The sequence below is a fragment of the Gastrolobium bilobum genome, unplaced genomic scaffold, assembly GCF_033153095.1.
Source record: "Gastrolobium bilobum isolate Gb01-03AN ecotype WA unplaced genomic scaffold, APGP_CSIRO_Gbil_v1 utg37107, whole genome shotgun sequence".
NCBI classification, from domain to species: domain Eukaryota; kingdom Viridiplantae; phylum Streptophyta; class Magnoliopsida; order Fabales; family Fabaceae; genus Gastrolobium; species Gastrolobium bilobum.
This window is the reverse complement of record NW_026896058.1, coordinates 144,748-160,265: the sequence shown is the minus strand read 5'-3', so window position 1 is coordinate 160,265 and position 15,518 is coordinate 144,748. Positions and strand designations below refer to the sequence as shown.

The following is a 15,518-nucleotide window of genomic DNA, read 5'->3' as shown; positions in this document are numbered from 1 at the left end:
TCTATTATAAATAGTAAAATAGAATAGTAGACTTTTAAAAAAATCTATTTAGAAAACAGACCATAGACTTTTTTGTACATGTCGTGTTTATAAGCTACAGGCAGGCCTATATCATATTATTTATTTAAAATATAATAAATAAAATTATTATTTAATAATTTTGAATAATAAAATAATATTATTTAGTTATTCATTTAATTATTGAATGTTTAATAGGCTTAAACAGGTTAACAGGCCTAGGCCAAAATTTTTATTTTTTAAATATAAATCAGATCAGACTTGTAATTTGGAGTTATACAGACTAATAAGCCACGCTATACCCAGTATTTTTTATACAAAATTTAAGAGCATAGCCGATTTACATACTAGAGGTTGCAAAATCATTATTGGAAAGCGCAGGAAAGGAATTTGGTACGTATTGAACTACCTAGTTGGTTTTCCTTCACCGAAAGCACCCCATTTTTGAGCACCTGCTTCAAAGTTTCTCATTCTCACACGGAACTTGCTGTTAACAACAACACACGATAGCATAGTTACAAACTCGAATATTATTAAAAGAGAGCTAAAGAGAGAGCTTTTTATTCCCACCCCTCTCTCTGTCTCTCTCTTCTCTCTCCATTGTCATAACATAGGTTATAAGCTTAACCCACACATCGCCATCATCGTTGTTCATTACCATTTTAGCTTGTTCTCTCTCTCTGTCTCTCTCTCTCTCTCAAGGGGTGAAGCTTGTTGAACAACTAAGTCACCATTGATCACAAGCTTGCCTCGGCAATCTGCATCGCAAAAACTATTTCAGAAACCACCCCGGTCGCTAATATTGTGTTTTTCTTCATTGGGTTTCTTTTTTTATCTCCAAAATTTGATTTTTTTAGTGATGAAAATTTGATTTCTTCTGTTTGTTGGATTACATAACAGAACTCACACGAACTGCGCAAGCTGTTTTCTCTCTCTCTCTCTCTCTTCTCCCCTTTCTTCGTATCCCCCGTTTTTTCTTAAAATCTCGTAGTTTTAATGTGCAATGTGTCCGCAGAATCTGCCTCCTTCAGATACTCACATTTTCTTATCTTCATTACCCTGATTTTGAAATGCCCTTTCTTTCCACGCCTCCATCTAGCTTCTCACCAACCCAACATTCTAAATTCGTTTATTCTTCACCAATACACCATATTCAATCATGGGTGTCTCGCAATTATTCGATAAAATCTCAGCTTCAACATCTTCATCTTCTTATTCAGGATCCTTGAATGTCCTTTTGAGCACGATCCTAGGATTGCCCGTGTTGGAACTTGCTGCTGTCTGTGTGAACCTAACTCTTGTTCTTTTGTTTCTCTTTGTTGTCTCGGTGAGACGGATTCTTGTGTTCGAGGGTCGAATTGGAAATGGTAAGGACAATAACAGCGGCAATGCCAGCCCAATTCGTCGTGGTAATAATGGCGAAATAGGTGATGTTCGAATCGGTGCAGGGTTCAAGTTCTCAGTGTTGTCTTGTTTCTATGTTCTGTTTGTGCAAGTTTTGGTCTTGGGGTTTGACGGGGGTGCTTTGATTTGGGGTGAGGCTAATGGGAAAGGTGTGGACTGGCCTCTTCTTTCTGTGCCAGCTGCACAGGGTTTAGCTTGGTTTGTGTTGAGCTTCTCGGCTTTGTATTGCAAATTTAAGGTGTCAGAGAAGTTTCCATTTTTGTTGAGGGTTTGGTGGTTTTTGTCATTTGTTATTTGCTTGTGTACTTTATATGTTGATGGGAGAGGATTTTGGGTGGAAGGTTCCAAGAGCATATGTTCTCATGCTGTTGCAAATATTGCTGTCACCCCAGCTCTTGCCTTTTTGTGTATAGTTGCAATTAGGGGGGTTACTGGTATACATGTTTGTAGGAACCCTGATCTTCAAGAGCCATTACTTATTGAAGAAGAACCGGGTTGTCTCAAGGTTACTCCTTACAGGGATGCTGGACTTTTTAGTTTGGCTACTCTTTCATGGCTGAACCCACTTCTTTCCCTTGGTGCAAAGAGACCGCTTGAGCTTAAGGACATTCCCCTTGTTGCAAAAAAGGATCGAGCCAAGACCAGTTATAAGGTTTTGAATTCTAATTGGGAGAGACTGAAGGCTGAAAACCCCTCCAAACAGCCTTCATTAGCTTGGGCAATTCTCAAGTCATTCTGGAAGGAAGCAGCTCTGAATGCTATCTTTGCTGGTGTGAATACTTTGGTTTCATATGTAGGTCCATACATGATAAGTTACTTTGTTGATTACTTGGGTGGTAAAGAAACTTTCCCTCACGAGGGTTATATTCTTGCGGGTATATTTTTTGTGTCGAAGCTTGTGGAGACCTTGACAACTCGGCAGTGGTATCTAGGAGTGGACATCTTGGGTATGCATGTGAGGTCAGCTCTAACTGCAATGGTATATCGAAAGGGACTCAGACTCTCAAGCTCAGCCAAGCAAAGTCACACAAGTGGGGAAATTGTTAACTACATGGCTGTTGATGTTCAGAGGGTAGGGGACTACTCTTGGTATCTTCATGATATGTGGATGCTTCCTCTGCAGATTGTTCTTGCCCTTGTAATTTTGTATAAGAATGTTGGAATTGCTTTTGTTGCAACATTGATTGCTACTATCATTTCCATTGTTGCCACTGTTCCTGTGGCTAGGATACAAGAAGATTATCAAGACAAATTAATGGCTGCTAAGGATGAAAGGATGAGAAAAACATCCGAGTGTTTGAGGAATATGAGGATTCTCAAGCTACAAGCTTGGGAGGACAGATATCGAATAAAATTGGAGGAAATGCGTGGAGTAGAGTTCAAGTGGCTACGAAAAGCACTCTATTCTCAGGCCTTCATAACTTTCATATTTTGGAGCTCCCCTATATTTGTTTCAGTGGTCACTTTTGCTACTTCCATATTTTTGGGAGGTCAGCTCACTGCAGGTGGTGTTCTCTCTGCTCTAGCTACTTTCAGGATCCTCCAAGAACCACTGCGAAATTTTCCTGACTTGGTATCAACGATGGCTCAGACAAAAGTTTCTCTTGATCGTATATCTGGTTTCCTGCAGGATGAAGAATTGCAGGAAGATGCAACTATGGTCTTGCCACGTGGCATTTCTAACATAGCCGTAGAAATTAAGGACGGTGTCTTCTGCTGGGACCCTTCTTCATCTAGGCCTACTTTATCAGGAATACATATGAAAGTGGAAAGGGGGATGAGGGTGGCTGTTTGTGGCATGGTTGGTTCTGGGAAATCAAGTTTTCTTTCTTGCATCCTTGGAGAGATTCCCAAGCTTTCTGGTGAAGTATGTTTTTTTATTCTTAAGGATAGAATCCCATCTTTATTGTTTTTATATTTGTCTATTGGTATTTGAAATACTCTTCATATTTATGTCAGTTCTTACAATATGCATTGGATTATTTTGCAGGTAAGAGTGTGTGGCTCTGCTGCATATGTCTCCCAATCAGCATGGATACAGTCAGGAAATATAGAAGAAAATATCCTGTTTGGAAACCCAATGGACAAAGCAAAGTACAAGAATGTTCTTCATGCTTGTTCACTGAAAAAGGATCTAGAACTTTTCTCTCATGGTGACCAAACAATTATTGGTGATAGAGGTATAAACTTGAGTGGTGGCCAGAAGCAGCGGGTTCAGCTTGCACGAGCACTCTACCAAGATGCTGATGTTTATCTCCTTGACGATCCCTTCAGCGCAGTTGATGCCCACACTGGATCAGAATTGTTTAGGGTTAGTTTTTCTTAGGCATGGAATTAATGAGGCTGTTTAAATTAATTTGATATGGCTTAATCTATGACATGTAACTGCAGGAGTATATATTGACGGCACTAGCAGATAAAACAGTCATTTTTGTGACCCATCAAGTTGAATTTCTTCCTGCTGCTGATATTATACTGGTATGGCTTTAGGGGTTTGTCTTGCATATTCATGCATTAATGCAATAAGGGGCCTAGTTGATGTTCACACTTCATTTCAGTTGTTTATGTTTTTTGCTTTTAATTATTTTAAACTATATTACAACTTTTTTGCATTTGAGAGTTATATATTTCCTGCACGATCAGGGGTTGCAGTTGCGCTCTGCTATTTTAGTTTGGTGCATTGTTTCTCCCGTCATATCCTGGTTGGGTTCTTAATTTTTTCTTTTTATGTTACGATCTGGATTCTGGTTCATTAGGCATATCAAGTTTCAAGATTGCACTTGTGTAACATCTTTAATGATTTGAATTATGGTTGTTGTTGGTTTTTTTTTACTACATTCAATATAAAATAGAGAGTAGAATTTGACAAATATTCACTGTCAAATCTTTACCACTTCAGAGATGTGATGAGGGAACATATCTAAAACCACATAGGAGTCAGTTTTAAGATTGACTATCTGATATTAATGGTTATATATGAGATGTTGACAGCTGTAAAAAGAAGTCATGCGGAAAGTTTTATGACTTGTGGTTTTGTATGAAATTAATCTGTGCACACAAAGGGTCAAGAGTGTTGCTGCTTATTTAGTGAGAGAACTCCTGCATCCCTCCCCTTGATAATGTTCTGTTTTACAGCAGTTTCCTCCCTAGTGAAACTTGCATCATTTGATCATTGTGGTAACTGAATCTTTTTGAAAAATTTCTTTTTAATTTCATGTAAATTGTATTTCTTACAACATTGATCACTAGTCCTTTTAATTTCCAACACATGTAATTTATCTCTGTCTATAAAGATATTTATTTCCTTCAAAGACTAGGAAGAATCCTCTTTTATTTTTTTTATTTTTTTCCGATATGGTTGTGTGGTTGATATTAAGCGAAAATTAATTTTCTCAATTCATTGTTTCCGTCTTGAAGGTTCTTAAAGAAGGCAACATCATACAAGCAGGAAAATATGATGAACTTTTACAAGCAGGAACAGATTTTAACGCTCTAGTTTCAGCTCACCATGAAGCAATAGAGGCTATGGACATTCCTACTCACTCCTCAGAAGATTCAGATGAGAACGTGTGCTTGGATGTATCTGTTATGACCGACAAGAAATCCTTTTCTTCTGAAAATGACATTGAAAGTTTGGCAAAGGAAGTTCAAGAGGGATCGTCAGATCAGAAAGCAATTAAGGAGAAGAAGAAAGCAAAACGCTCAAGAAAAAAACAGCTTGTTCAGGAAGAGGAGAGGGTAAGAGGTAGAGTCAACATGAAGGTGTACTTGTCGTACATGGCTGCAGCATATAAAGGCTTATTGATTCCACTCATAATCATTGCACAAGCATTATTTCAGTTCCTTCAGATTGCTAGTAATTGGTGGATGGCTTGGGCAAATCCTCAAACAGAGGGAGACCAACCCAAAGTAACTCCCATGGTTCTTCTTCTTGTTTACATGGCCCTTGCTTTTGGCAGCTCATTGTTTATATTTGTAAGGGCTGTTCTGGTGGCTACATTTGGTCTAGCAGCTGCACAGAAGCTATTTTTCAATATGCTTAGAAGTATTTTCCATGCACCTATGTCTTTCTTTGACTCTACACCAGCCGGAAGGATCTTGAATCGTGTAAGTTTTCTTGTTTTCCCCCTCCTTGTTTTGTTATCTGTCTCTCCATGTATGGTGTGTAACATCATATAACGGGTTATATGTATCCTACCAGGTTTCAATTGATCAAAGTGTGGTCGATCTTGACATTCCTTTTAGACTTGGAGGGTTTGCTTCAACAACAATACAGCTTATCGGCATTGTTGCTGTAATGACAGATGTTACATGGCAAGTTTTGCTCCTAGTAGTCCCAATGGCCGGTGTTTGTTTGTGGATGCAGGTAATTAGAGATCTTCCAGCTTTAATTTTAATCTTTTAAATTGCTATTAAAAAAGACAAGCAAAAGAAAAATACTTGTGCGCTCTTAGCCAAAATTCAAGGTCCATTTTCTGCCTTTGTTTTTTTCTTTCTTTTTAAGAAGAAAAATTATTCAAGAGGGAAAGAGAATTTACATTGACAAAGGACTAGAAATCCTCCATTCTCAGTACATCTTTCTTTTCTGTTTGCCTACTACCCAGTATTGTGACTTAAATAAATTATCTTGACCATCCTTTCAGAAATACTACATGGCTTCCTCAAGGGAACTGGTACGTATTGTAAGCATCCAGAAATCTCCAATTATTCATCTTTTTGGTGAATCAATTGCTGGAGCAGCCACCATCAGAGGTTTTGGACAAGAAAAAAGGTTCATGAAGAGGAACCTCTATCTTTTGGATTGTTTTGCACGGCCATTCTTCTGCAGTCTTGCAGCTATTGAGTGGCTCTGCCTGCGAATGGAATTACTTTCAACCTTCGTATTTGCTTTCTGCATGGTATTACTTGTGAGCTTTCCCCATGGAAGTATTGACCCCAGTGAGTATTTAGTTCTGATTACTTGTTTTGTCTCCCAATTTTCACAAGTGATATCTCTAATCCCGGAGGATCAAGTTACATAGTTTTATTAGAAGTTATTACTGTATAATGATCACTTCTAATTAAGTTATATTGCATGCATACAGAACATGGGAAAGAGACCTAAACTCATGGTTATAGTGGGACCATATATATGTTCTCAAACTTTTTTAACTGTGGTTGATGTGGTGTCTTTGCCATTTTGATTCTGTCTTTCACATGGGTGTTTTGCTCTATTGTCATGACTCAGGTCTTTACTTTGAATTGGTCTGTCACATTAAATAGACCTCTGATAGTGCATGATTTGATCTGTGGTTACTCTTGCATTTTAGTTCCACTTCAGGCAGACGTATATGGTATTACATTGTTTTTTTCTTCTTCTGGAAAGTGCTTAAGTGATGGTTCAAAATCATGCAGAATGTAATATGAAACAATATTCTGCTTCTAATCACTATTACTTTTCTGTATAGGCATGGCTGGACTTGCTGTGACGTATGGCTTGAATTTAAATGCACGTCTATCGCGATGGATACTTAGCTTTTGCAAACTTGAAAATAAAATTATATCTATTGAAAGAATTTATCAATACAGCCAAGTACCTAGTGAAGCACCAGCAATTATTGAAGATTCTCACCCTCCATCCTCATGGCCTGAGAATGGGACAATCCAATTAATTGATCTGAAGGTATCCAGCTCAGTCTCACGTTAAGTATTCTCTTTGTTCTTTGGTTTGCACAAATAAGTCCATGCTTATTGTATTAGTCTTTAATATCAATTTTAGTCATTTTATTGTTTATTTATTTCTTTCCTTTTCTTTTCTGAGAGGGGAATTATCTCTCATGTTATTGCATGTTGCACAACATGTAGTGTCTAAACCAAGCTCTTAGCAGCGATGTTACAAGCATCAAAATCTTTATTATGATTTTTCTACTACATTCGGTTCTTTCTCACAATGATGCACCTCCTTTTCCCCCTATTCTGTATCTCTTAAAGGTCCGGTACAAGGAAAGTCTTCCTTTGGTGCTTCGTGGAATATCCTGCACATTTCCTGGTGGGAAGAAAATTGGAATAGTTGGACGTACTGGCAGTGGCAAATCTACTTTGATTCAAGCATTATTTCGATTGGTTGAACCGGCAAGTGGGTCTATCCTTATAGACAACATTAATATTTCAGGGATTGGCCTTCATGACCTACGAAGCCATCTGAGTATCATACCACAAGATCCAACCTTATTTGAAGGCACCATTCGAGGCAATCTTGATCCTCTTGAAGAGCATTCTGATAAAGAAATTTGGGAGGTTAGTATTATTTGGATAATTCCATTTATTAATTACACGGTATTTGTGTAATCTGTAAATGTCTACAGGTATTTGAAAATTATGACTAGTTAAGTGGGAGTAGAAGGTTGTGCTATGTTTGATTGCTTTGAGTTTAATTTTTCACAGGCACTAGATAAGTCTCAGCTTGGAGAGATACGTGAGAAAGGACAAAAGCTTGAAACACCAGGTAGGATGCCCAAAAACTGGAATGTACCTTGTATCTTTTCTTCCCCTACCCCTAGATAAAGAAAAAGGAAAGAAAAAATGTTTGGAGTCACAAGTAGCTATGTTAAGATTTATTTTAAATCTGCAGTGCTAGAAAATGGAGATAATTGGAGTGTAGGACAGCGGCAACTTGTTTCTCTGGGCAGAGCTCTGCTCAAAAAGTCAAAGATACTTGTACTTGATGAAGCAACAGCATCAGTTGATACTGCTACTGATAATCTTATCCAGAAGATTATTCGAAAAGAGTTCAAGGACTGTACTGTATGCACCATTGCACATCGTATTCCTACTGTTATTGACAGTGATCTGGTTCTGGTACTCAGTGATGGTGCGTATTTAGTCAAGCTTTTCATTGTCTGACAGTATAAAAGGAATTTTGTTAAAGTCCAATGTTGAAATCTCATCCATATACTTTTTCAATTGCATTTTTGAGAAATTGTTCCAATAGAGTAACTTTCTTTCAATCATATAGGAGAATTTATATTCATCACTTTGCAGATTCTGCTTTGTTAATGCTAAGATCTGGTTATATTGTTTGTATCATATCAATTTAGTCTTTTTGTCTACAAAATACCCAAAAGGACAAGTTGATATTGTGTTCAATTTCTGAGTGTGCTTGTATGTTGCCACAGCTCTCTGCTCACTTCTGGTTACTGCAAAATTAACTGTGTTTTTGGATTGAGTGATTGGGATAGTTAGACATGCTTTATTAATCATTCTCTAATTTGTGCTGATGAAGTTAATGATTGATATTTTTACAGGTCGAGTAGCAGAGTTTGACACTCCATTACGGTTATTAGAGGATAAGTCATCCATGTTTCTGAAGTTGGTGTCTGAATATTCGTCGCGGTCAAGTGGCATGTCAGATTTTTAAACAAGATAAAAAAATGCCCAAAAACCTTCAAATTTAGTGGCGGAAAGAGCTTAAGAACCTTCAAAGTTAGTGGCAGCAAGAGCTCAAGACATGTCAAAAGTTGAAACAGTAATGATGCCTCAGTTGCTATCACCGCTGCATTCGGCAGACATAAAATGAAGAGATTGTGATTTGAAAGTATCATTAGTTGGTTCATCCCCTTGAGCAATATTGAGGAATTCATGCATAGTTGGCATGCTTTGTAACAGAAAATAAGATGATCTGTCATTACAGGACAGAAAATTTGGTCGTCTGAATTAGGTTCAAGAATGTGCAATAAAGTAGTTTTGAGAATGAGGCAATAGGCTTTTGCGTACTTAGAAGAGTGTAGAATTGGAACTAGTCTTGTCTATTCAACTATTTCTTGTAGCAGTAGTTCAGAATTAAGGCCATTTCTAGGCTGGGATTTTCACTTCACCCTCTGTACCTTTGCTTATCTTTTTATCTTCCACATAGTTGATTAGTTTTCATATATCATCATTGATGATGTAATTAACTCTTTTGTACAGTGTCATCTTTCACTAGTGAAGTATCTTTTGCAATATAATGATGCCACATTATGTTAATGTCCTTACCAGATTGCCAGGAATACCGGGTATATGATCCTGGACTAGCTTTAAGTGGCCAAAAACATTATGCTAGATGAAAATTTTCCTATGATCCCATGATTGGCAAGAGGCTGATATTTTTATAATATGAAAGCTAAATGTTTATGCCACTTAATTCGTAGTTCAACCATGTCAAAAGGTGAAATTCTTAATACTTTCCAAGAGTTACATATCCAATTGTTAGGATTTAAGGGTATGTTTGATTTGTTAAAAAACAAAAAACACCAGTGCTGTCAAAATGAGCTCAAGCCCATGGGACAGCCCCTAAGGTCCCATATCAAGCCCCATATTTTGTGGGGCTGTTTTAACACTAACCCCCAAACTTTTTTTACTTCTTGGGTTGGGGTCGGGCTAACTGCGGGCCAACCCATTTTAAAAAGTTTTTCAACTCACACTTCTAGTTAGTGACGTTTTCTCTCCTCATTTCAAGGCACCGTGATTCTTCTATCAAAACTCATCATTTCTAAAATTCCATTATTCGTCTTAAACATCCAGTTCTGCAGGTGTTTTCCCCCTTCAATTTTTTGTTTAAACCCTCAAATTCAAAATTGTTATTAAGGATTAGGAAAATGTTATATTTACTATTATTTTAGTCTTACTCAGTGGCGGAGACACATGTTATCTGGAGGTGGTCTCAGCTCGGACTAAATTTTAACAAATTCTATTGAGGTAGGATCCTTTGACACCGGTGTCAAATTTGAAGTTTGACACCTCATCTGAGAGCTGAGAGCCGTTGGATCAAAAAAGATCAATGGTACCATATGCTTACAAATCAAAGTCGTTGATCTTTTTTGATCCAACGACTCTCAGATGAGGTGTCAAACTTCAAATTTGACACCGGTGTCAAAGGATCCTACCTCAATTCTATTTATTATGTATAATTACATGAGGTAGGATATTTTTACTATTAATTTCTTCTACTACCACTCCACTACCACTTTAATCACCATTGGATTCAAAAGTTATTTTTTTTTCTCTCTTCATTCAACTTTTCCTCTACTTCAATGGTGATTAGAATGGTAGTGAAGTGGTAATAAAAAAAATGGGTAGTAAGAATATCCTAACTCTAATTACATAATTAATTATAATTTGGCCCGCGCTAAAATTTATAATTTGGCCCGCGCTAAAATTTATAATTTGGCCCTATCAAAAAAATAAAATATATTTGGTGAGAGATGGGTAAGTTGTATTAAGTTATGTGTTCCATTTCCACTTATATAAATTTTTTTAAATATATTTAATAAAATTATAATTCTTTTTTATACTGTCTGTTCAAGTGTTTTGTATTTAATATAATTTAAATATATTATGATATGAACTAATTAAAATTAAGAAAAATAAATGCACCTATAATTTTTTGGCCATGGCTCCGCCACTGGTCTTACTACTCTTAGTATTTCATTGGTTACAGTTGGATCAATTTAAAATCAATGGTTAAAAAATGAAAAAAATTAACTACCGTAGATTTCAAATTGATCCAATGGTAACCAATTAGGTAGTAAGGCTAAAACGATACTAAGTATAACTGTTACCTAAGGATTAAAGATGCTTATTTTCTGATTTTTCTAATTAGGTAGTAAGGCTAAAAAGATACTAATTATCGATCCCATGAGGACTGTTGACCAAACATTAATTTATCTATTTAACTAAAGTTGGATCGATAGTGAATTGTTGGTTTGAGAATATTTTAATTTAATTAAAACAGAATTTTAAACTACTTATTTTTAGTTTTCAATATTTAAGAAATTAAATTCAGAATTAATAAAGCTAGAAATTGATTTAAGTTTTTAATAAAACGATGTAGCTAAGACTCGACTTTCCCAATGGTTTCCTAACGAATCTACTTATTCTTATGATTATAATCAGGATCAAGTTATTAACAGCTCTTTCTATGATTGATTAAATCCTAATCCCTTGGTAATCCAATCCTTTATTCTAATCCAAAGCCTAATCTCTTAGTACTTTTTCATAAAATAAGCATTAACGCAAGAACTTATGGTTATAAGATTTATAAGTCTATCCCTAGATCATACAAATTCCAACAATCAATCAATCGGAATCGATACACCAACATGCTCATTCAAGACTGGCCAGATCATAAATAAGACTAGAAATAAATTGTAGATTGATTGCATAACTTAAATCAAGAATATAAATGATTGCATAACTTAAATCAAGAATATAAATCATAATAAATTAAAGCAAACAACATTCAAGAACCCATTGGTTCCGTCTTGCCCTAACTACTAACAGGATTTTAGCTATGCATAATTATAAAAACAGAATTAAAAGATACTAAGAAACTATAAAGATTCATAAAAGAAACATAAAACCCGGTCTCCACAGTGAAGCTTTGACCGTTTCTCTGCTCCTCAGGTCCGGAACGGAGCTTTTCTCTTCCTAAGTCATCTCTGGCCGTCTCCCAGCCTTTGTCTGTCGCGTCCTTCTTTCTTCGCATCTCCTCCGAATTGTTTTTCACAGCTTTGTTCGCGTTGTATTTAAAGAGAAAATGTGGACTTCAATTTCTGGACCAGCTCGCTGAAGCGAGCTGCTCAGCGAGAGTTTTCTTCTTCTCGCTCAATCACTCGCTTAAGCGAGGGTGAAGCGAGCTTTGTTGTGTTGCTCGCTCACTTGCTCGCTTCAGCGAGGAGTCGAGCGATCGTGACCAAATAATTTATTTTTAATTATTTCTTTATTTTTGCTTCATATCCTCCGGATTCTTCAGATTGTAACTAGTCTCTCATCATTATCAGGTTAGTACTTTGTTATTCTAGTATGAAACAACCTGAAACCACAATAAAGATTAGGATCTTATCTTTTTGTTGGCAATCTACTCTCTTTTATTATTTTATTATTTAACACTATTTTTAATTATTTTAATTATTATTTAAACTCTTTTTAACCATAAAAACATAGTGTCTTGGAGGAGTGGATCCTCTCATGTGCTAATTAACATGATCATGTCATGTGGAGCAATTATAACCATACATGGGTGAGTTAATGGTGATAAAGAAGGAGAGAGAAAAAATATAAAGATAGGAAGTTACACAAACATCACCGTTGATTTAATTATTAATGATCAAGATCCTCTCATATGACATGATTATGCTAAATTACACATGAGAGAATCCATTTCCGTGTCTTGGACACTTATCGGCTCCCTTATGTCATTAATGTCATTGTCAATGCTATGAAAATATATTTCTCGAGTTGATAAGAGTTCTATTACATTAGGCACGAGGGTATAACCATTGGGTATTGAATCATTTGGATCATATATCAACTAAGCTGCATGTTCCATCTTATCATGATCCTTTTCTAGAAGGTTGTCATAAAAGTGCTAAGGTTTTAATGCTGGTATTTATGGTTGTGAGAATTTCTTTTTTACTGGAGACGTGAGAATCTTATCTTAACATGTCATTGAATGGAAAATGTCCACCTAATATTGGAATTACGCAGTTATAAATTTTATAAGGTTTTCTCCTCTTGTAATTGTATCCCCTTCTTGTGGATAGGAGCATCAAAACGTGTCATGACTCGCAATATACAGATCATGTCGACTTATTGGATAAAATGAGTCGTGTATGAATTTACATAAATGACACGAGTCGTGTCGTGTCACACGGGTTTGAGAAATTAATTTCTTGATTCCCTTCTCTCTCCTCCTTCTTCCTCTCTCACTCCTCTCTCTTCCCCTTTCTCTCTGTGGCGGTGCATTGCTCCCGGACTACTACATATTTGCTCCACGGGTTGACTTGTATGTCAATGCATAAAACTTTTTTTTTTGTCGAAAAAATAAAAATAAAAATAAATTTTTGGTAATTTTGATACAATTTGTTACGGCTCACGAGTCAACCTTTTGTATTTTATTTAGTTTTTATTTTATTTTTAACTTTTTTTAAAAAAATAATTTTTTAATTTTTGCGAGACCAACCCACCCAGGTAACCTACTACCCGCGATGGGTTATGTCTGGGCTTCAGTTCTTGACTCGTGAAAAAAAAACAGATCGTGTTCAAGTTGAATCATTTGACCTATGGGTCAAATCTTGATGAACCCGACCCGCTGACATGTTTTGTTACCTATTCTCGTGGATTTGTTATAAATTGTTCTTCAACTCAGATAAGATTCTTAATAAGATTTACTGAGTAATGTTGAATACTTGATGAAGTTCTTCAAGACTAACCATCTTGTGCCTTCTTGAAGGAAAAAGCAGGCACCAGTTAATTTTTTAAAATGGTATAAATTTTTAAAAAAAATTATGATACAACCTCAGCACTAGTTGAGTTTTCATAAATAATACAACTTTAGCACCTGCAAAATTTTGTGTGGTTGGATCTTTTGGCACCAGCTGAGTTTTACCTCTGACTCCGCCACCGCGAAAAAGGTAATTAATGATTGCTCCTCTATTAGAATTGCAAGACACTTTAATTTCTTTTGGAACCCTCTCCACCCTTAATAATAATAAAAAAGAAACTTACTGTTATTTTTGGGTTATATGAGATTGATTAAAGCTTAGTTTCTGCTTGCTCCTATTATACTACATTTTTGTTTTGCATTCTGTTATAAAAGAAAGAAAATAGCAAGAGAAGGAAGGATGGCCATAATTTAACACGGAAAAGTAAATATAAAAAGGTATTGCTTCCATTTATTGAGTAGTATTCTTATAATTAATATATTCATTTTGTAAGTGTTTTTTGTTCCACTTTTATACATGTCTTTGGAGATGCTTTTTGATGTCTTTCCCTGTTCTATCTATGTTGTCATGACATCTTTTCGCAAAAAATTCTTAGATCATTTATCATATTTAATAAAATTTTCCGTAGCAGTGCTATCACTGTTGTGGAAGCACTGATCATATTAAAAAAACCACTTTCAATTATCCTATTTTTTCATTTGGTGTGTTTTACTATTTATGTAAGTCTCTTTCTATAATTGTTTAATATAAGAGTTTATTGGGTTAAGGTAATTACTGTGGATAGAGGGCCAGAGTGAGTTTTAAATTCCTTGAGCATTTATTTGGAATCAATTATGTTCTTTCTAACAAGACTTAATTAATATAAATTAGAAGTGGATGATTTTTCCTTTTGTTTTTTCATGTTATTGATTAGATTTATGATAAGCAGATGAAGGACACATAGCACATGCGTAGTCAACCCATGCCTTCACCATTATATTTACAACAAAATGAATAATTATGACTTCATGCAATATCTTCATGATTAAAACAGAAGCAGAAAGAAAATAGCAGCAAGGCTAGTTTGGAGTTTGACACTGCAGGCTTGAATGGAAATCTACGAATGTCATTATTTGAAATTTTATCGAATATATTTTTATGTTATTTTCTATTTCCATATTCTTATATTTCAGTGCATCAATAAAAGTTTTCTTTTTCAGAGTTTCAATACTTCTGATTTCTTTTAGCTTTTGAAACATTAATTACACTTACATTTCAAGGCTTTGTGTATATGGTGCTATTGTTACTTTACTTTCTTTAGAATGCTTTCTTTTTGAGTTAGTCTAAAGTTACAAAGAAATTTAATTTTTTAATTGTTTTTTTAGTCCAAAGGCTGCCCTAATATGTGGGGTTATATTAGTTTTGTATTTGAGGGTTTTTTTTACCTTAACCAATACATGTTAGAGACTACAAGACGAGTTGACCTGTTTTGATGGCTCTAGGAGAACGTAGGAAACAAGGTTTGATATTCAGATCTTGAATTCGTGGACGATAAGATCTTAAATCGTGAGATTTACATTTATAATTTTAACTATAAAATATAATATTTATATATATAAAATCGAGATCTTAAGATCGAAAGGTAATATAAGATAGTAAATCGTGAGATGGACATGGAAAATAAAATTCATGATATTAATGTCAGTAAAAGAATCAAAATATTAAAAGTTACCAAATCTCGTATCTGTTCGATAACTTTTAACATTTTGATTCTTTTATCATACAAGACCATGGTATGGAAGAGACGATCAGAGCATAACATGAATCATTTGAACTTTATCATCTCAAGTAAATCCCTCATGTGGTGTGTGCTGCTAC

The 15,518-nt window shown here is 35.5% G+C and overlaps 1 protein-coding gene across 3 annotated transcripts; it reads left to right on the top strand.

Annotated features, from left to right (window-relative positions):
- The first annotated feature begins 638 nt into the window (after positions 1-638).
- Positions 639-9,365, top strand: LOC133297520 (ABC transporter C family member 5-like). 3 transcript variants are annotated; one of them, XM_061496688.1, is made up of 12 exons: positions 639-2,803; positions 2,909-3,289; positions 3,413-3,733; positions 3,814-3,900; positions 4,840-5,529; positions 5,624-5,788; positions 6,066-6,360; positions 6,870-7,084; positions 7,393-7,698; positions 7,846-7,906; positions 8,033-8,272; positions 8,706-9,365. In XM_061496688.1, exons 1-12 carry the CDS (start codon positions 1,178-1,180, stop codon positions 8,816-8,818), a joined length of 4,500 nt encoding a protein of 1,499 aa, XP_061352672.1. In that variant the 5' UTR covers positions 639-1,177; the 3' UTR covers positions 8,819-9,365. The 3 variants fall into 3 exon arrangements, with proteins under 3 accessions (XP_061352672.1, XP_061352671.1, XP_061352670.1); XM_061496687.1 differs by having other exon boundaries at positions 639-3,289; positions 8,048-8,272; XM_061496686.1 differs by having other exon boundaries at positions 639-3,289.
- The last annotated feature ends 6,153 nt before the right edge of the window (positions 9,366-15,518 follow it).

Excerpts from the sequence above, each read along its gene's own strand:
- LOC133297520 (XM_061496686.1), top strand. The coding sequence starts at position 1,178 with ATGGGTGTCTCGCAATTATTCGATAAAATCTCAGCTTCAACATCTTCA. Across the intron at positions 3,901-4,839 it reads CTGCTGCTGATATTATACTG|GTTCTTAAAGAAGGCAACAT; the intron begins GTATGGCTTTAG and ends TCCGTCTTGAAG. Across the intron at positions 6,361-6,869 it reads CCATGGAAGTATTGACCCCA|GCATGGCTGGACTTGCTGTG; the intron begins GTGAGTATTTAG and ends TTTTCTGTATAG.